General features: G+C 40.4%; 1 protein-coding gene across 1 annotated transcript in view; it reads left to right on the top strand.

Annotated features, from left to right (window-relative positions):
• The first annotated feature begins 1,428 nt into the window (after positions 1–1,428).
• SCG5 (secretogranin V) overlaps positions 1,429–20,572 on the top strand; it is a 37,077-nt gene continuing 17,933 nt past the window's right edge. The window contains exons 1-2 of the mRNA XM_067296642.1: positions 1,429–1,476; positions 2,684–2,916. Coding sequence (XP_067152743.1) covers positions 2,703–2,916 — 214 coding nt within the window. The 5' untranslated portion in view covers positions 1,429–1,476; positions 2,684–2,702. The remainder of the gene's footprint in view (positions 1,477–2,683; positions 2,917–20,572) is intronic.

The following is a 20,572-nucleotide window of genomic DNA, read 5'->3' as shown; positions in this document are numbered from 1 at the left end:
TAAATATTGAAAGACATCCTTCTTGTGTAACACAAAGGCACAACAGCTCTTTGCATATATCTACCAGGGACAACCCCTTTGCTACTGATCTGTTTCTTGCCACTTCTTGTAATTTGTACTCCAGAATGTTTAAGTTTGCAGGCTTAGTTATTTGAAACGTAGGGTATTACAATCAAAATTCCTTTTTATTTTCTACCATTAGTATTTCAGGTTGCTGTGTCTGTGACTGTATGTGAATAGTACCAACTCAGTGATGGTTAAATGACTACTAGCTAATGGTTTTGAAGCATGACCAAAGCAATCAAGAAAATAGGTTCACTTCTAGAAGAAAGTGGGCTAAGAGAGCTGTGAAGCTTTAAATTATGTGAACTGTTCCTTTTGAAGGAGAAAATAGTAAACTATTTTGATCTTCAACACAAGTAGGTCTGGAATTAGTATGCAAGTCAGAAGGGCAGACTTCTGGGGAACCCAAGAGACACACCAACCATTTTTATCAGAGATATTATCAGAGAAAGCTGTCGGCTCTGTCATTAACAGGTTCAAAGAAACCTCTGAAACATGTATTTGCTTAAAATCAATCATGTTTGAGGAAGGGATGAGAAATACTAGATGCCCAAGGGTGGTCCAGTTTAATCCTGCAAGTTACAGAAATGTAAGGTATACTAAAAGACAGTGGGACGAGTAGTCTAGATGTGAAAGGGTAGTTCATGATCTGCTTTGTTTCTGAGGTTTTCTATCAATTTTTCTCATATCTCAAGAGGAACATTTCACATTCATGTCAGTAGCAGTTAACATGTTATATAAAATAGTCTTTAGAAATTATTGTTTTGCCAAGTGCTGTAATAAAATGATGAACCTTCTCATTTAGCAAGGTCCTTTTACAGGTTTTGGGGGTTTTGTTTTTGTTTTTTAATCCTCTACTGTGGATGATGTGTACAACTTTGCTTAATTTGGAAATCTTCACCTGCAGGGAGATGACTGCTGTGTTGTTACCTTGTAAACCTGCAGTCATGTAATGCTGTGACCCAGTAATTAAACCATGGATTGTATTATTCTAGGGAGAAAAAGCATACTGGGAAGACAGACTAATACAGTTACAGAAAGAAGACATTATTTATTCCTGGGGTTGTGACTATCAACAACTACCTTCTTTTTTTTTTTTTTTTTTAATACAGTATTTAGCTGAAAAATGGGGTCCTGAATAGTCCATCCAACCTAGGCTTTGTATGATTTTTTTTATTATTATTTCAATTAAGGAATGTGGCAAGCAATCTGTGCATAACATACAGCGTGCATATGTGAAGCCCGGGGGGGGGGTCTCCGAGCCCCCGCGGCGGTGGGAGCCGCTGCCCGCAATGGATCCGGCCGCCTCGGGGCCGCGCTTGAAGGCAGGGGGAGCGGCGAGGCCGCGGCTGCGCACGGAGGATGCGCGGCCGCGGAGCCGCCGCAGCCGCAGAGCCGTGCCGGGAGCGGAAGGTGAGTGCGGCGCCCCCGAGGCCGGCGGGGGCCCCGGGCTGGGCCGGGGATGAGCTGCTTGGGGTGTATTTTGGGACGGGGGGGCGGGGGTAAATTCCAGCTTTTGACGGTGCTGCAGAGGTGCGGGTTGGTGCGCGCAGGCAGCAGGGAGCCGCAGACCTGCTCGTTTCTGTTAACTGAGGTTTGTTTAAAAAAACAAAAAAAACCCCACGCTTTTCTCTAAACGCACAAGCTGGTTCTCCTGCTGCGCAGGTATCTCCTATGGAGAATGATAGAGCAGAGATGTGCGGCATGGGGGAGCCGGGCACAGGCACAAAGGGGACTATTGCCAGCATTGTTTTTAAGATGATTTTTCTGCCATTTTTGCCTCGAAGTCGTTTAAAGGTGCATTGTGTGAGATTATGGTAACGGTGGAACATCTTTAAATGGCTGGCTTGGGGAAATCAGGTAGATGAGTATGTGTTTCAAGGAAGAAAATGGGGGATTGGGCTTTTTATTTGTTTGGGGGTTTGGGGGGGGAATGGAAGATATATGTATTAATCATTATGTGATAGGAGGGGGAAAAAAGGTGTCAGAAACAATCACCCTGATTAAAATTCAGCTTTGTAAAAAGAACAGTAAATGGTGGTTGTTGGATTTTGTGCCTATTTAAACTATGCAGAGCAACCATTTAGTGAAAGGTATTCAAGGGGAGCAAATGAAACCTATTTGCTTCAGGTGGGGAAGATGATGCATAAAGAGTACATAGCCTCTTGTCTGAGGGAGAAATAAAAATATGCAGCTCGTTTAGCAATTTCTAGTGTTTCATTTCTGAGATAGTGCAAGGACATAGCTTGGAAAACATAGCTTCCATCTGAAGAAAACTCTGCATTCAACCCAGAACTTTATAAAATAATATGATAAACAGATGGGGAGGAGGTACGTATTTCATCAAGTGGATCAGTGGATCCATTTTGTTTGCAGGGATTGGTTAATAAATGTTATGAGCAAATACTAATCAGAAAACTAAGTGATTTCTGTAATCTGCTCCTCCCTTACCTTTTAGAAAGGAATAATCTCCTCACTTTTTTTCTTCCACTCCGCACCTTTTCAACTGATACAGGGAGCTGTGGTGTGTAATCACAGTAAGACCAGCAGAGTTACTTCCACCATGGGTACAGGGTTTTTTCTACTATCATTTATAACCAGACTCTTTTCTTCTTCACAGGTGACAGGAGGCTACCAGCATGGCAACAACCTTGCTTTGTAACATGGTATTTCTGCTGGTATTTGGATTGGCTTCAGCTTTTAGTTACAGCCCTAGGACCCCCAATAGGGTTTCTGAAGCAGATATTCAGAGGCTCCTCCATGGAGTTATGGAACAATTGGGCATTGCCAGACCCCGAGTAGAATATCCAGCACACGAGGCTATGAACCTAGTTGGTCCACAGAGCATTGAAGGTAGTTAATTAAAACTTTGAATTATAGTGAATTTATTGGTAATTATTTCTTTAGTAATTCTAAGCCTGCAGACAACTGTTTTGAGTATATATGCAAATATCCTGGTCTTAAAGTTATGGGATTCTTCACCCTGTTGTTGCCTGATCTTTGTTTTAAAATTATCACCCATCCTTCACCTTCCTTAAAGTAATGATTCTGGCATAAGAAGAGGTGACATTTGAAAGTACTGGCTTTTAGTAAAACTCATGTTGTCTTAAAAGTCTGGTCTGGTCTACAGTAGCTCAAAATGGCATTGTTGTACAAAATCTTTCCCTAGTGTTGTGTAGATATATTGTATGCTGCAACATACAGAGGACTGTCCTTTTACCTGTGTGTCTGTTGGTATAAAACAAACATGAGCTATAGACCCAAAATCTCATGGATTTTTGGAAATATCTGTGGACCAGAAGAGCTCAAATGTTTGCGCTCTCATGCAAGATGAGAGGGCATTTTGCAGGGGGGCTCTTCCTATGTGCTCCAGGACTCTGCAGCTCTCTGTGGGAAAGGATCAGTGATGTAGGAGCAGAGCTGCAAGTGGTGGGAAGCTGGTGGGTGCTCCAGCAGCAAATGCAAGCTGGAACAGCATTGCTGTTCTCCTGTATTCTGAAGTAGCACCTCAAAACTGTCTTGCTAGGGTGAATGCTCTGGGCTTCTGTTCCTTTTCATGGCCAGTACTTCAGATCTCACTTTGAGAGTAAAATTTCCTTGGAATCAGAGTCTTTTATAACTAAATTATCTGAAATATCTGGCTTGAATATTAGGGTATTAAGGTGATGTTGCAGAATGTATTGCTATTTGAATTGTGATATACTAGCTTTTATTTTGAGATTTTAATAAGTGGTTGAATGTATGTAATCCTGAATATTGTAGCTCATGTGCAAACATCAAAAACAGAGCAGAAAATTCTAACCCTTTTCTTTCTCACAATTAGACCAATCTCACATAGTGTACCAAGTCTTTAAAGTTTGTGCTGAGTCCTTGTCCTTCACTTTGTCCACATTCAGAGCTAAAGAGTGTCTTAGCCACAGAGAAAAGATTGCCTTAATGGCGGCTAAGGAGAGGAATAAAACTGAAAATGCATTTCTACAAGATAATTACAGACCCAAGTTTATATCTTTTCTAAAGAAATTTTCATGGACACATTGTTCTTCTGCAACCTTAAATGACAGCCATTAGACTTAAAGAGAAAAATTTGTCTGTACCTTTTCTTGCTTCATTATGAGTGTGTACATGGAGTGAAATTGGCACAGACTGGTAGAAGCAAGTAATTTTACTCTCCTTCTCCCTCTTTTCTCTCTCTCTCTTTTTTTTTTTTTTTTAACCTTATAAGTGTAAGGAATAGCAGGTCCCTGATCCCTGAGTTTTTATATCTTTTTTTAAAAGCAGAGAAATGATCCTTTAATGAAAAGATGAAGAAATCTGGACCTCTAACAAAGAAATGTTTTATCTCAGCTGTTTGCCATTACTTTTTAGTTACAGTGATAGCAAAAACAGATTAAGAATTTATTCTCTTAAATCTTGAAACTCTTCTGGTGCTTGTGAGACTAGAATAGTACTAGTTTTCCAGTCATCTATACAATTTGCCACAAAAAGTGGGATGGACAAACCTTTGATTTTTTTTTTCTTTTTAATACAAATGCTCATATATAGATGTATACCTTCTGTATGTATAACAGAGTAAAACTGAAAGGCAATATATCCAGTTTATGAATTATATTTAACATTCATCTCTTGATCAGATACAGATGACTATTTTTTTTTGAAAGTCTACCACAGATACTTAACAGGCTATTGAGAAATTTCTACAAAGGCAAAATCTTCTGAGATCAACAGTATCAAACAGTATTAAAATAGACATGCAAATCAGATCTTCATGTCAAACATTTCTTTCTGTAAAGTCTTCTAGGCTTTTCAGATAAAGATCACTTGCTCTTTCTTTGGTTTCAGTGGTGACATGTATATATGTCTATATGCAGATATCTGTTAAAATATCAAATTAGAAACTTGAACCTTAAAAAAAAATTCTGAATGTTTTGAAAGTATTTGTTTCAGCCACAAACTTAATTTGTTCTCATGTCAGTATACATAATACTTTCTGATCCTGCTTTAAAAAAAATACATATAATTCAGTAAGTTTTGCTCTATCAGTTTGTTTTTAAGTATAGACCATGAATTACAGTATAGCTAATTTAAGAAAACTAGCATTGCATTTTCCACTAGCAATTTTAACTCTTTACATTGTAAAAGACTTCAGAATTTAATATTCCAATAACTGATTATTATATGTCAATATATTATATACCAACAACAGTGCTTCAGGTTATTGTCTATTTATAGTTATGTTTGCTAGATTTGAGGAAAAAACGTACAAGGGGTTTTGCTTGTAGTAGGTGTCAATACTTTGGAAACAGAACTGATAAGAAAGCACAGCAAAACATTTATTCAAAATAGTCTGCTTTTGTGAGAGGTTTCTGTACATTATACTTATGCACACAGGTATCTGCCTGAAAATTTGCAGTTTTGACCGTTTCCCCTGCAGTCTGCCCACTAATCGGTTTTTGCCAGGAGACTGGCATTCCTGATCTCTGAGCAGCTCCTGTCAGCTGATGCTTTTCTAGGCAAAATGAATAGGAAATGGAGTCAAGCAGAGGCCCTATCCTCTGGGGAGGGATGAGGGCAGGAGGCAGCTGAGCAAGATCCCCGCGGGGCATTGCCATGTTATAGGCTCATGAAGTGTAATGCTCAATACTGTCAAAATATTGTGACCTTTCTGAACTGGGCTTTTCGTTTGGTTTGGGGCTTTGGATCTTCTTATTTTCTGTGAAACTGTCACATGATTTAGAAACAGAATTTTCTCAGAGAAAGAAACTCTGTTGTACCGAACCAAACCTGTGCCAAACTCTCGCAACCTGGCTGTGTATCAGCTGCTTCTTGGCCAATGTACAAGGAGGTAACTGAGCAGCACAAGACACAGGATCATGGGTTGTAATGTTTAAGCAAAGAAGCTCATGTCTGTAGCACAGGTGTAGGCTGACAGTAGTATTTTCTATAAATTGGCAGAGAGAGGACTTGTAATTAATTGTAATTAATATTTCCAGTGGGATATATGTAAGTGATAAGTGATTTATGGGTTAGCTGCAGAAAAAAATAACTGCATGTGTTTTTAGAATACACCAGTGCAGCCTTTTAGATTCTTAAGGATTCATGTATGGGCTACTCCCAGCACAGCTGCATAATTATCACTGGCTAATAATTGTGTATGCAAATACTTTAAAATCTACAGAATAATAGAAGGGAGAAAGTTTAACAATAACAGAAGTAGTGTTACAAATTTAAAAAGCAATAAACAGAAGTTTTCTGTTCAGTTAGAGTGGCAAGGCAGGGATTGGAACAAGTCAAAGTGAAATAGGTTTTTTTCTTACTAGGAATCATCACAGCAAGGTGATGAAGCTCCATCTTCACTGGGATTTTTTGCCTGAAAGTAGCAGAGAATAGAGTTGGGTATGAAAATCTCAGATTTGAGAGAAATTTTTAGCTGCTGATAGTGTTGACTTCCATCCATTTTCCAGAATATCATTTGCAACAACCAGTGTAGATGCTTAAAAACTAGTTCATGTGCCCATGCCATGTCCTCACCACCAATCCACTGACTGTTCTGGAGTACATCTGTCTCCCATTTTGACCAGATGTTGTATCTCAGAATAAGAAACTTTATCAATCACAGCTTAATAAATTTAGTATTTTTCTACAGAAAAATTGTTTTGAACAGAATGTTTTTCTTACCAAATTTTTTTTGTCAGAAATTGCCCAAACAGATCTGCTGTAGACCTGGAGCAGTGTTGATGGTGTGGGTGCCATCAGCTTCACCAGAGCCAGGATTCCAAAGCTGCCACTGAATTTTGAAAAGGTCAAGATTTCATCCAGTATAAGTACATTTTCAAATTAGGTACTGTCAAGAAAAAATAAGTTCTGTAGCTCTGGATTTTGGAAGCAAATTTTTAAGCTGACATAATATTGTCATGTTTATACTAGCTGCCTTATTGTAATGAAATGTTTGCAAATTTCTGAGTGATTATTATAACAAACTTTTTCCAGCTGAATAAAATCTTAATTTTACACATAACAAAAATACTATTGCTATTAGTTCACAAGCAGATTTCCTAATTATACCCATTTTCCATCTCTCCTACCTTCATTTTTTCTAGTGATAATCATCACATTTTGGCTTAAAAACACTAGCAAACAGTCTGAATGTATTGCAATGAGCTACATAAGATTGTCTTTTTTTTTTTTTTTCCTCCCCCAAAAATTTTAGGGCTGACTTGGCAGTAGTCAACTGAACACACAAATTTGCTATTTACCAAAGACAGCTGAAAGATGGATGCTTTTGAAGAAACATGTTTATCCAGCATGTGTTCTCTTTCCTGAGTGACTGGATAGTTTTGTTCTTGATGCATAGAAAAAAATATGTAGCTTACTAACTGAAAGGGGACTGCCTCTCTTATGTTAAAATCTTTAAATATGTGTTTCTACTGTCATTTGCTTCCCCTTGCATTTGTCAATTTACCTGTCTGTTATCTCAGGCCAATCTGCTAAAATAGAAATAGAGTCTAGAAAATGTATGATAGTTTAACCTACTAAGAAATTACTGTGCGCTGCAGACTGTATATAATCAAAGGAGAGATACAAGGTCAAGAGGAGAAGGAGCGAGCGCAAGCTTTTCTCTGTGCGCCAGCAGCACAAGCTGCTTCAGGAGGCCGGTCACCTGCTCAGAGCCTCGGTGAGATGCTCGCTGTAAGGCAACGTGAACCCTTCTGCCAGAGATCTGGTAGCAAAGTGAAAACAAGAAACTTCACCTGATAAATATGTCACAAAATGTGAACTGCCCATCTAATTCAGCGCACTTGTATACCTCAGCCAGCAGATGGTGCATTGCATGTTAACACAGCAGACACCAAACATATCCTACATGATCAAAAAAAGCAAATATGAGTTTTCTATGGGTAACTGAGTTTTTGTAGTTATTGTTTTTACTTATTTCTAAAATACTGTACAAGTATCACTGTGCTGTATTCAAGTTTCCCATTGAGAATAACAGGGTTGCATCTATGTTAATAGAGAACAAAAGACAATAAAATAATGTATTATTCGTTATCAAAAATGTAACATAGATGTTATACAGACAAATGCCTTCAGCATTTCAAAAACACAGAAGTTGGGTTTTTGGCCTGAATTTATGAAGCAAGAGGCCACATGTCTTTTTTGTATGCAAATACTCTGTATTACAGGTGTTAAATTTGTGCCAATCGTTTGCTCTGCTCTGCTCTCATCGTACCAGTGAAATCTCACTTAGACACATGGGGGCACCAACAGCTCGGCTCGGGCAGTTTAAAACCCTTACTTCGTAATGGTAAAAAGTCTCATTTTAATTTTGAAAACATTGTCTCCTTACATTTCCATTGGAAAAACATTTGGCCTCCTTTATAACTCAATGCAACAAAAAGCATCTCAGGGTTTTTTGGTTTGATTTGGTTGGTTAGTTTATGTTAAAAAAATTTTTTTTAATATGTTTCAAACAAGCCATGGTTGATAAAGATGCTGGCATGACAGCCCAGAGAGTCTAAAGTTTTCAATTTACAAAAAGGCATAATGCTGTCAACCTGAATGAAAACACTAAATAAGGTCTCTTAAATCCTGACCTGATCATTTGTAGAAATAAGAAAAAATGATGCCTCATCAGGAATGAGCAAGGCTTTTCACCCTCCTGCAGAGACTGCTTGCTGCTGCTGCAAAAAGGGCTGGGTTTTGTTTTGTTTTGTTTTTGGAGGGAAGTAGCTACCTGTTCATATTTTAGAAAAAGGTAGTGATGGTTTGCCTGATTGAGAAGATCAAACTCAAGGGTCTGGAAAATTATGTTAATATTTTTTTTTACTAACAACTAGTACAGAGTCTGCACTCATAGGTAATTAACCACAAATAGCATTTTGCATGAAATCTACTTTTTGAAAAATACATGCAGATTAATCATGTATGCTAATAATGTCTGTTTAATAGCTATTCTGTTTACATAGTCTTAATAAGAAAACTGTGACAGACGATGCTGGATTGCCCTGCTGTCCGTCCAGCAATACGCCCACAACACTGTTACTCTTTTCCTGCAAGCACAGTATAGTCTCCTTACTAGAAAGCTGCAAAGCTTTTGCTTGTGAATGCAGAAGTGACCTCTGCGCTCCTTTGGCTTTGGGCTAGTGGGTGCTGTCCTTGTGCCCTGAGATATTGGTCTTCCTTGGGTGATGAGCAGTTATATGCGTTGGTGGTGACCTGGGAATATAGTACTGGCAAGCATGCCGATGCTATGGCTGTGTCCTCCTTGCTCCCGCTTACGCCTTCCGTGCCAGGTCTGGGAGTGGTAGCGTGGAGTCAGGAGGCTGGCAAAGTGCCACCGGACAGGGACGGACCTCCCACAGCCAATTATGCTGCTTCTGGGCCACTTCGTCGTGTCAATCTAGCACAAAGAGACCACACAGTCGTTGGGGTTTGGATTATTGTATCTGTTGTATAGAGAAAGTCCTCCTGCAGTTAAAACATAAAGTTACATTCACAGTGGGACTGCTTTTGCTGAGGCACACATGACTTTAACCAAACAGCGTGTTAGGGGCCTGACATTTAACAAACAAAATCAACCCCCGGCATCACTCTACTAGTCTCTACTTTCAGGTTTTTTGCAAATTACTGGAAGAGCTTAGCAAATAGAATTTCCAAATTTAATATGGACATTACAGATCTGAAACATGAAATGAAAAGGATAGGACTACATTTTTTAATACATTAATGTGGTAGACATCTGGATTTTTATAGGCCTTACTAAAAATGCCCCTTTCCCTTTCCCTTTCCCTTTCCTATTGTAATGTCTGATGTAACCAGAATTTGAGTATCAGCTGGTGATGGATATTGTAAGAAAGGCAATTTAGAATGCTAATTCCTGAATTTAAAAGTTAGGAAGCAAATGACATGAGTGGTGGTTTATAGTGAATTTTCTTCATCAGAATAGGTGGTATGACACAGCTCTGTGAAGAAATCACATGTGAAATAGATTTTATCTGTAATTCTACGTGCAGGAGAATAATGAGCTTGTGTGAGTTTATTTGTTCTTTATTTTGCTAAAGGTAGTGTTTGAAAATTTGACCTGTAATATATTTGCTTCTGTATGAGCTTGGAGGACATGGCAAGCTCTGAGTAACAAGAATGCAGAAGCTGTTTGTGCTGCTATGTGGAGGTGGCTTCATGTTATCTCAAAGTGTTTGACGACCTTCTTTAGAAGCAAGGGTTAGATCTGGCGACGGCGATGAATGTTACTGCTGTGGACTCTGCCACTGCTGAGTTTAGGGAATTGCCATGTCCTTGAATACCCAGCCCTGTGTGGGCTGCACGGGTGCTATGCATGCTTGCTCAGTATGTCTGAGGAGAGGTAGGGCAAACCCTCAAAACTAGGGTGCTGATCAGAGGAGCACTGAAGTTAGCCAAAGGGGAATGCAACAAAAGTGTATTAATCCCTGTTTCTCCCTGTATCTTTGTTATTTTCGTATGGCTCTGACTAAGGGAGTTGGGACTTTGAACCTTTGCTTGAAATTAGATGTGTGTAGCGGTCATCTCTCTCAGCTGCAGAAGGGAGGGCAGGTGTCACCATCCATCCCTTCTTTACTAGCCCGGTGATTGTCCACGATCCTGGGAACCAAGAAGATAAAGTGACTCCAGCTCTTAAACCTTCCCACTAACTTGATGAGCAACTGTTACATGATATAGACTACTGCTGCTATTCATAAAGTCATGTTTAAGAGATACTACCAGCGGAGGAAGGGGAGTGAGATGGGACTTTTTCATGGAAGAAAGGTGGCAGGTCTGCAAGAGTTAGAATTAAGTAGATTCTCATGTACCTAAAAATGATTGATTAATTAGAATGGGCTTAGATACACATTTAAATCCCAAATTATTTTTCTTTATGTGATAGATAAACTGATGAGAGAGGTAAGAAACCTGAGGAGATGGAATATGATAGCTGCTGTATTATTTTATAGTACTTCTGCTTACTAGTGTCGGCAGATTATATATAGAAATTTAATATGAAATTGTAAAATTTTATCTAGCAATGAAATATGGTCCGTAAGTATTTCAAAATCTGCCAGTGAAGACTGGCCAAATTATGAGGAACTCTTGTTTTCTAAGAATCTTTCCTTGCATATCTTTCATATGAATAAAACAAGTCATTGGGCACATTTAACAGGAATTATACCTTTTTGTAATTGTTCTCTAAATCATGTTCATTTCCCCTGCTCCTATCTGAATTTTAAATCAACTTGCCGTAGGAAAGATTTTTTAAATTTATTTGATTTTGTGAAAAGATATTTTAAAAGTCTAGACAAAGAAGCGATTCTTGCTTTTTTTACTTGTGGCGTAATGTGCAGAAGATAGGATCTCTGGCACACTCCAGAGGTTTCCGGAGCTATTCTCTTTGTGCTTCCCATGGCGAGTGCTTTCAGCAGTGCCCTCACAGCTGCTTCTGGAATGAATGAGAAGAAGAGTGTGCTCCACCACTGAGCAGAGGGGAGGAAGAGGCTAGTTTCTCCCCCTTAGGACTCTTCATTACATCAGGTTAGCACTACACTCCACTGCAGTGCCAAAGAGCAGCGTTCAGCCTCATCTTGGAGAAATCCCATGGACATACTTGGAGGAATCCCATGGGTTAGGGCCCTAGAAGGAAGGGGGATCCAAGAGAGCTGGTTAATATTCAAACATCACCTCCTCCAGGCTCAAGAGCGGTGCACCCCTATGAGTAGGAAGTCAAGCAAAGGAGGTAGGAGACCTGCATGGATGAGCAAGGAGCTCCTGGCAAAACTCAACCAGAAGAAGGAAGTATACAGAAAGTGGAAAGGGGGACAGACCACTTGGGAGGAGTATAGGAACGTTGTCAGAGTATGCAGGGATGTGACGAGGAAGGCTAAGGCCCGTTTGGAATTAAATCTGGCTAGAGATGTCAAGGACAACAAGAAGGGCTTCTTCAAATACCTCAGTAGCAAGAGGAAGACTAGGGAAAATGTGGGCCCTTTGCTGAATGGGGTGGGTGCCCTGGTGACGAAGGATGCAGACAAGGCAGAGTTACTGAATGCCGCCCTTGCTTCAGTCTTTACTGCTGAGGCCAGCCCTCAGGAACCCCAGACCCTGGAGGCAAGAGAGAAAGTCTGGAGAAAGGAAGACTTTCCCTTGGTCGAGGAGAATCGGGTTAGAGACCATTTAAGCAAACTTGACACCCACAAATCCATGGGCCCCAATGGGATGCACCCATGAGTGCTGAGGGAGCTGGCAGACGTTATTGCTAAGCCACTCCCCATCATCTTTGAAAGGTCATGGAGAACAGGAGAGGTGCCTGAGGACTGGAAGAAAGCCAATGTCACCCCAGTCTTCAAAAAGGGCAAGAAGGAGGACCCAGGGAACTACAGGCCAGTCAGCCTCACCTGCATCCCTGGAAAGGTGATGGAGCAGCTCATCCTGGAGGCCATCTCCAAGCATGTGGAGGACAAGAAAGTGATCAGGAGTAGTCAGCATGGCTTCTCCAAGGGGAAATCATGCCTAACCAATCTGATAGCCTTCTATGATGGAATGTCTGGCTGGGTAGATGAGGGGAGAGCAGTGGATGTTGTCTCCCTTGACTTCAGCAAGGCTTTTCACACTGTCTCCCATGACATCCTCATAGACAAGCTCAGGAAGTGTGGGCTGGATGAGTGGACAGTGAGGTGGATTGAGAACTGGCTGAATGGCAGAGCTCAAAGGGTTGTGATCAGCAGCACAGAGTCTAGTTGGAGGCCTGTAGCTAGCGGTGTCCCCCAGGGGTCAGTCCTGGGTCCAGCCCTGTTCAACATATTCATCAATGACCTGGATGAAGGGACAGAGTGCACCCTCAGCCTCCAAGTTTGCTGATGATACAAAACTGGGAGGAGTGGCTGATACCCCAGAGGGCTGTGCTGCCATTCAGAGAGACCTGGACAGGCTGGAGAGGTGGGTGGAGAGGAACCTCATGAAGTTCAACAAAGGCAAGTGCAGGGTCCTGCACCTGGGGAGGAATAACCCCCTGCACCAGTACAGGTTGGCGGTTGACCTGCTGGAAAGCAGCTCTGCCGAGAAGGACCTGGGAGTGCTGGTGGACACCAAGTCAAGCATGAGGCAGCAATGTGCCCTTGTGGCCAAGAAGGCCAATGGTATCCTGGGGTGCACTGGGAAGAGTGTTGCCAGCAGGTCGAGGGAGGTGATTCTCCCCCTCTACTCAGCCCTGCTGAGGCCACATCTGGAGTACTGCGTCCAGTTCTGGGCTCCCCAGTACAAGAGGGATGTGGCACTACTGGAGCAAGTCCAGCGAAGGGCTACAAAGATGATTAGGGGACTGGAGCATCTCTCTTATGAGGAAAGGCTGAGAGAGCTGGGCCTGTTTAGCCTGGAGAAGAGAAGGCTGAGAGGAGATCTTATCAATGTGTACAAGTATCTGAAGGGAGGGTGTCAAGAGGATGGAGCCAGACTCTTTTCAGTGGTGCCCAGCGACAGGACGCAAGGCAACGGGCACAAACTGAAACACAGACAGTTCCATCTGAACAGGAGGAAAAACTTTTGCACTGTGAGGGTGACAGAGCACTGGAGCAGGTTGCCCAGAGAGGTTATGGAGTCTCCTTCTCTGGAGATATTCAAAACCTGCCTGGACGCGATCCTGTGCAATGTGCTCTAGGTGACCCTGCTTGAGCAGGAAGGTTGGACTGAGGCGATCTCCAGAGGTCCCTTCCAACCTCAGCGATTCTGTGTGATTCTGTGCGATCTTATGCTACAGGGCTCTTCATCTTACCACTCTCCTGTGCCTACACTTCCATTCAAGTGGAAGGGAACCCTCATCTTGATTCAGGCTGCATCAGCAGAAGTTTTGGATAGGAAAGGTGCTGTTTCTAGAGTTGTGAGGTTATCCCTGCTCACCAAAGCAGAGACTTGGGACCCTTGTAACCTCACACTGCAATTGGTCAGGATGTAATCGTTTGGGGGAATCAGAAAATTACACTAGTGGCACTTGTCAGACAGATGTGCAAAGATATTAAATGTGTTGATGAACCAGCTGGGGGCTTTGAGCAGTGTGCATGAAAAATAGAATTGAAGTGGTAAACTTCATAAAGTACAGCGAAACAGTACATGGAAAATATGGACCTGTTTTGGGCAATCCTGGTGCCTCCATGCTTCACATTACAGGCATGAAAGAAGTACTTTTCTATGAGTTTGTTGGCATTGATGGATCATTTGGATTGGCCAATGCCAGTGAATAAAGTGCTCCTGTTTTTAGGTGTTATATTTGCATTTATAGGACTGAAATAGTGACCCATACCTCATGGGATAAAGTAGATCACCGGCTTCCTTTGGTTGCCCTGGTTCACAAAGCCACGTACTGTACACATGGCCATTAGCAAGATAAAGATCAGCCAGGTACAGGTGCATGGTGTTTGCTGGACGTGCTTTTCCTTGACTCTGCTGATGTCTAGTATCTGGAAATCAGTGTGATAAAAGGTGGCTATTGCTGCATCTCGTAGCTTGTGCTTTGTTCGTAAAAGGGATACCCTTATCTATAAGTAAGGTGGGAAAACTTTCTTCTTAGACTGAAAGGCAAATTCTTTGACTCCATTATAGCACTGTTCAGCCAAGGGAGACATAAGAGATTGCTTTTGTGCTCTGTCAGCAAGTGTGCTGCTGTTTTCTTGATTGTGTGTGCAATTTGAATAATGAATAATAATGGCATATAAGTTACTGTTATAAATTCTTTGTGAGAGAGGCATGGGCATTGCTTTGATCCTAACCTTTTCACAATAAAAGCATTTCATATCTTAAGTATTTGTACTGTTTGCAACTAAAATACGGGATAAAAATTGAATCATTCATTGAAAACAAGGTCAGTAATTATGTGACGTGTGCTTAAAACTTTTAAAAACACACTGAAAGGAATTTTTCCCTCTGAAAAGAAAAGGAAAATTAATCTTCATAGTTTTAAGAAACTTTATGCCACTAGGTGATAGAAGCTGGCTCTGGAATCAGGAATACTTGTCTACATATAGTTGTTTTCCTGGATTTCCCCAGGCCTGCTATTGAGTGGCTAAGGAAGTTGGCTATGTTTGCATTTTTCCATTCTTGGGTCTTCTGTGCTCTTTCTCCAGCAAGTGGAACCTCCCTTCCCTATATGCATATTCAGCAGCTTCTGTGGAACAGAGCAAACCTGAGAATTGATAATTTCTTGTGTGCTGCTCATTTCCTGACCTGAATCAATCTCAGCAACAGAGAAGAGTAAGACTCTCTAGGATGAAGCTGGCTGAAGATGCAGGGGGGAAAAATGGCACTGGGACTGCAAGGCTCATAGTGATATTAGAAAGGGTAATGAAAATGTATTTATGTTTTTGCAGTCAAGATTTTTGGGACAATTTGAATTAATTATATTGCATGGTGGGGAATCTTGCAGCTAATAAATGAAAGGAAAAAGGAATATAGTGGACATGATGCCATATAAAGATACAAGAACCTCAGAAAGCATACTGGCAAACTTGCCTTTGACTAAGGATGAGGCATCACTTTTGAATGTGATGACGACACAGGAAAGGCAGATACTGCAGGGTGACTGGTGACAGAAATGCTTGATCCAGGATAGCATGGAAAGCTGTCACAGTGAAAGGAAAAAGCACTATTCCTGTACCAGAGATGACAGACTGGAAAATGTTATGAAGATTTTTCCCAGTGATAAGGACTAATAGTTTAGATTAACAAAACATTTTGCAAGGTAGTGAAGATGGTTTTGCATCTCAGATTACTATCTATTTCCATTTCATGAACTGACTTACAGCAGAGCGCTAATGTACCATACAGATCTTGGAGACCAGCCTTGGATACACTCTGATAGAGTTTTTCAGGCAGCAAAGGTCCCTTTGCATGTCTAGTGAAATTCAAGGCAGCCACAAAAAGCTGCCAGAAGAGTCTCCCCATGTGGAGATTTCTTCTCCAGCATAACATTTCCTTACTTGTCACCCCCTAAGCCTAGCATCAGGTGAGAAATACAGCAAAAAGGGGCATGCTGGGCAGATTTTTGATACACTTCATCTCTTGCTGGCAGTGGCTCCCTCAGGACTGTTACACAAGTGGGAAAGGATATACAGTGCCAGTCTTCCTTTGCAGCTCGTATTTGCGTGGAGTTTGCGGAGCTCAAGATAGTGAGAGGTGCAGCTCTTACTCCAGGGGGCTGTTCCTCTCTGCTTCTGGGAAAGGCTCGGACACTTTGAGAATCTGCTCTGTGACATTTAAGAGCAAAAATTTGAAAACTAGGGCAGCTAACGTGAGTTTGAAAGTTAATGGGCTTTAATTTGGGATCTGTGATTTATTTACTCACAACTAAGATTCACATTCTGTTTTATTTTGTTTCTCCTTTCTGCAATTGGCCAAATCACCTCTGTCCTGAAGCTGTAGGAGGGGTAAGTCTATCTGCACGATGAGGCGGAAAACCGTTCTGCTTAGACCGAGCGGCAGATTTGTCTTGGAGTGTTCTGCAATCACTTTGCACTTTGAAAAGCCATTCTCACTGGCTTTCTTAAAATGACTCGTGGAGGCAGCGTTGGCTGTTCGTATTTGATGCGGAGGATTGCTCCCGAGAGCAGGCTTGTTTCGGTTGTGCTTTGTGCTACCAGCAGATGGGTAGCAGCAACTCAAACTTCAGTGGCCTGACAGCTCTCCCACTGGATGTGTTGTGTCAGGGGCAGTAACCAAAACTGGCAGGAAACCAGCTGCTCTTGATGTTTGTTTAGAGCAGAGGGGTTGTGATGTCCGCGCACCCACAGAGATAGTGTTGCTCTTACAGAGAAAAGAACTAAAATGTGTGCACTTTAAATTTTTAGTCAATTCCCAGTATCTCTAAACTGAGATAATAGTAGCAGTTTTTTGAAATGATTGAAGACCCTTCCAGAATTACAGGCAGGAGGGGAGAAGATGCGTTGCTTCATTTTTATTTTCCACTCTGCAACAGTTCATGTCATGTTCACAGAGACCAGGGCCAGAAGATGACTACATATATACAGCAGTTTAAATGAAATCCAAAGCTTAATTATGAAATACAGACTTCAGTCTAAAAGACCTAAACCAATAGTTCTTTATCCTGCAGAGGGAAGTAAAATAAGCCCATGCTCACACAAACATCCTGCACATGAAAGGGAGCTGAGGTTTTTTGCTTGTATGTGGCATACGGAAGCCAGTTCATACAACAAGCAAACAGAGATGGGAAAAACCTGAATTTATCTATCCCATCCCTTCTCAGTAAAGGACTGCTCTCTGTGCTATTCCTGCAGGTTTTGTCTAACCCAGTTTCAGAGGGTTTAACAATGGTATCTCTCACGCTTCCCTTCGATAGGAAGTGACGGCAAGTTCCCCGATATTTAGTTCTGTTTGCTTTTGCTCTTGCTCTGTTTGTTCCTCAAGGTTTGGTCCAGGTTCAAGAGACCCATCTTGTGCTGTCTTTTTAGAAGACAGTGTATATTTTTGTATCACAATATTTTGACTTGGTAGCTGCGGTATATATAATCCTAATCTGTATCTTCAAATCAGTAACATTACAGTACCAAAACTAATGCAGTTTGTGAAATACTGTACATAATACCCCTATTTGGGATAGTCATAGCATTTTATTTTTACTATTGCAGTCTTTACTGAGTGCACTATTTATCACAGTTTATAAGGAATGAGCTTTGTTAACACTATTAAATAGCTCAAGTGTGCAAAATTATGGCACCAGAGCAGGTGTTATTGTCTCTAGTTCTTATGGAAAGAAAGGAAGAACCCTTAAACAATCCTGAACATTTATACCTAAAGGAAATGATCCTTTATATTAATATAAAAGGATTGTTTTGTACTAAGTCAAGGGAATTCTTGGCAGTCAGTTTAAACTTACATGTATATATAGCATGCTGGAGCCTGCTAAGTACCTCTGTTTTCTTTATGGATGGAGCTTTGGTGCCAAGAGGTCTGCACCAAGTACGAGCGTAGATATGCTTGTATCTGACGGATTGTCCCACAGTGAACCGCATTGTATATAGAATATTCAAACATGTATTGATTATGTGGTTCTGTAGTTTACAGCAGAATCATAACCTGATGCTTTTAAGTACAAATATGCAATCAATCTTCATATGCAGGAGCTCTGTAAAAAAGAAATATTTTATGCTCTACATTAGGTATCATAAGACCTCTCTTTTTAATCTCAACACTATAGCATTTTTGTGAATCTGTATGGTATCAAACTGTTTTCACAAGTATCATCTCTGTGTTGACCATGGTCTGTAAACCTATAATAAAGTTGATAGTGTGTATAGCTATATTCCAGTTTCAGTACAGAGTCTCATGGTCAGCTACAAGGGAAAACCTCGTAACACACAGCTGCAAAGCTTTTGCACGATTTCTTTTGTGTTTGTTACAGATCTGTAAAACTTACCTCAAACATTGCACTGCAGAATCAGAAACTTGTATTCGAGGAGGAAAAATTAGCATTTTAATTAGATTTTAATCTGTCATGTAAATAAAATTGGAATATGTGCTTATAGACTAACTTGCCTCTGGTGCTATAATGTCAGCTTCCAATTGTTTATTTGAAAAATCTAGTCAATTTGACTCAACTGCCACTTCTAAATGTAGAAAGGGACATATAATTTGTTAAGACTACCTTATGTTAGCAATTTTTGAAAGTGATTATGTTAGCTCATGATGCCTAGCTACATCAAACATGCAACTTATGGTAGCAGTATTTATTTATAAGTCTGGACAGGAGTACTTGAATGATTCTTCTGCAGCAGCTTTCATGTTCAGAAGCTTTATTTCGATCTTTTCGATCTATGAAAATTTGGAGACTCTTTGGTGATACTACAATGACCATGCTATTTACCCAGATGGTTGTGTCTGCATTCAATCTTTAACTCACGTTTTTCCATCATTCAAACTCTTTTTCCTCTCATTCCTTGTTAGTGGAATTTCTGTGTTGAATGTATTTTGTTATCCCTCATTATATAGGGTTTTAAAAAACATCGTTCTGCTGTCACACAACCTTCTCAGTACTCAATAACTATATTAGCTGTTGCTGCAGTGTGTGTGGTGTTTATTTTATGGCAGAGAAAAAAAGCATATTTGAAACTAAGTTTTTATTTGTCTTAAATTCAAAAGAATACTGTAAAATAGAACTTAGAAAACTCCTCCAACAGCTGGGCTTTAGCGTTTAGATGCATTTGGCCAGTAATTCTTCCAAAAAAGATCTGGAGCACATAAATATTTGTAGAAAGAAATATAAAGAAAATGGGCTGTGTTTGGTTCCCCAAACCTTAGGGGAAGCCTGTACTTGGCAAAGGCAAGGAGCCCAAGCTGAGACACAAGGAAGAAGGAAGGAGAGCTGCACTGCACTCCTCCACAGATCTCAAATTAATGCTTAAAAACATTAATGCTAAAAAACATTAAAACAGGACACCAGTCCTGTTTGTTCAAGTTCTTGAATGAGGATTTTGCCCTTTATGCATCTCTGTAGTTGCTCTGCTCTTGCAACCTGGATCCCCGTTTTGGCTCGCTATGCCGCACCAGTTCTGTGTGTGTTTGCCCAGGAACAGAAGACACCTTTACTTGTCCTTCACTGCTGTGTTATAAAGCCCTGCTTCGCTATCACAGTACTGCAAACCATAGCTCCTTAGAGCCATGGTGCTCCGCGTGCTGTAGGGAGAATATCAAAGCCTGAATCTAGAACTGATTTATTAAGTAAAGGTGTCAAAAGCTACTGAATGTGATGTTTCATACCATAATGATTAAAGTGCAGGTGTGCACATGCAAGCTTTCTGTTAGCTATAAGGACTCTTAATCACTTTTCACCATTACTGCAGGAAACTCAGATCTGCATTTAAGAAGCGGTTTGACCTAAAAATATTTCTTCCAGCTGTGAACAACCAAATTTGCTATAATTTCTTGGATCCTTTCACACAGATGAATTTATTAAAGTTATTAATAAATTATTAATATCAATAATGCATTGTTCTTATAGATATTATTAATAATATTAAAACAAAATTATAAATTCTAGGCTCTACACAGTATTATGTCTTTTTACAATGTGATTAACTTTGTTTTTCTGGAATGATGATGTCTTGCCATATCTTGCTCAGTTATTACTTGCTAAAGTGAACAGGAACATCATCAGTGACTGAGGATGATTGTGCAGTAAATGTTTTAATAAGTTCCATTACTGTCTCTAGTCATGAAAGTTTCTTCTTCTTTGCTTTTTCTTACCTGTAACTTATATAGTTAAGGGAAAAAAACACTAAGATTAATAGTAAGTGGCTGAGTTTGTCTCGTAATTTTGTTTTCATTACCTAAGTGATCTGATTTAGGTCACAGGATCATGTGTCTGAAAGAGGTTTTTGGAATCTAACCTCTCTGAAACATTTATATGTATTTTTTAAATCTAAGTCTAATCAAGAAATCTTACTTGAAGAAACTAAAGCACTTATACTTCTAACCTTTTAAAAAGACCATGTGTATAAATCTT

This window comes from Apteryx mantelli, chromosome 4 (assembly GCF_036417845.1).
Source record: "Apteryx mantelli isolate bAptMan1 chromosome 4, bAptMan1.hap1, whole genome shotgun sequence".
In the NCBI taxonomy this organism is placed as follows: domain Eukaryota; kingdom Metazoa; phylum Chordata; class Aves; order Apterygiformes; family Apterygidae; genus Apteryx; species Apteryx mantelli.
The sequence above is the reverse complement of the archived record's forward strand: the minus strand, read 5'-3'. Positions and strand labels throughout refer to the sequence as shown.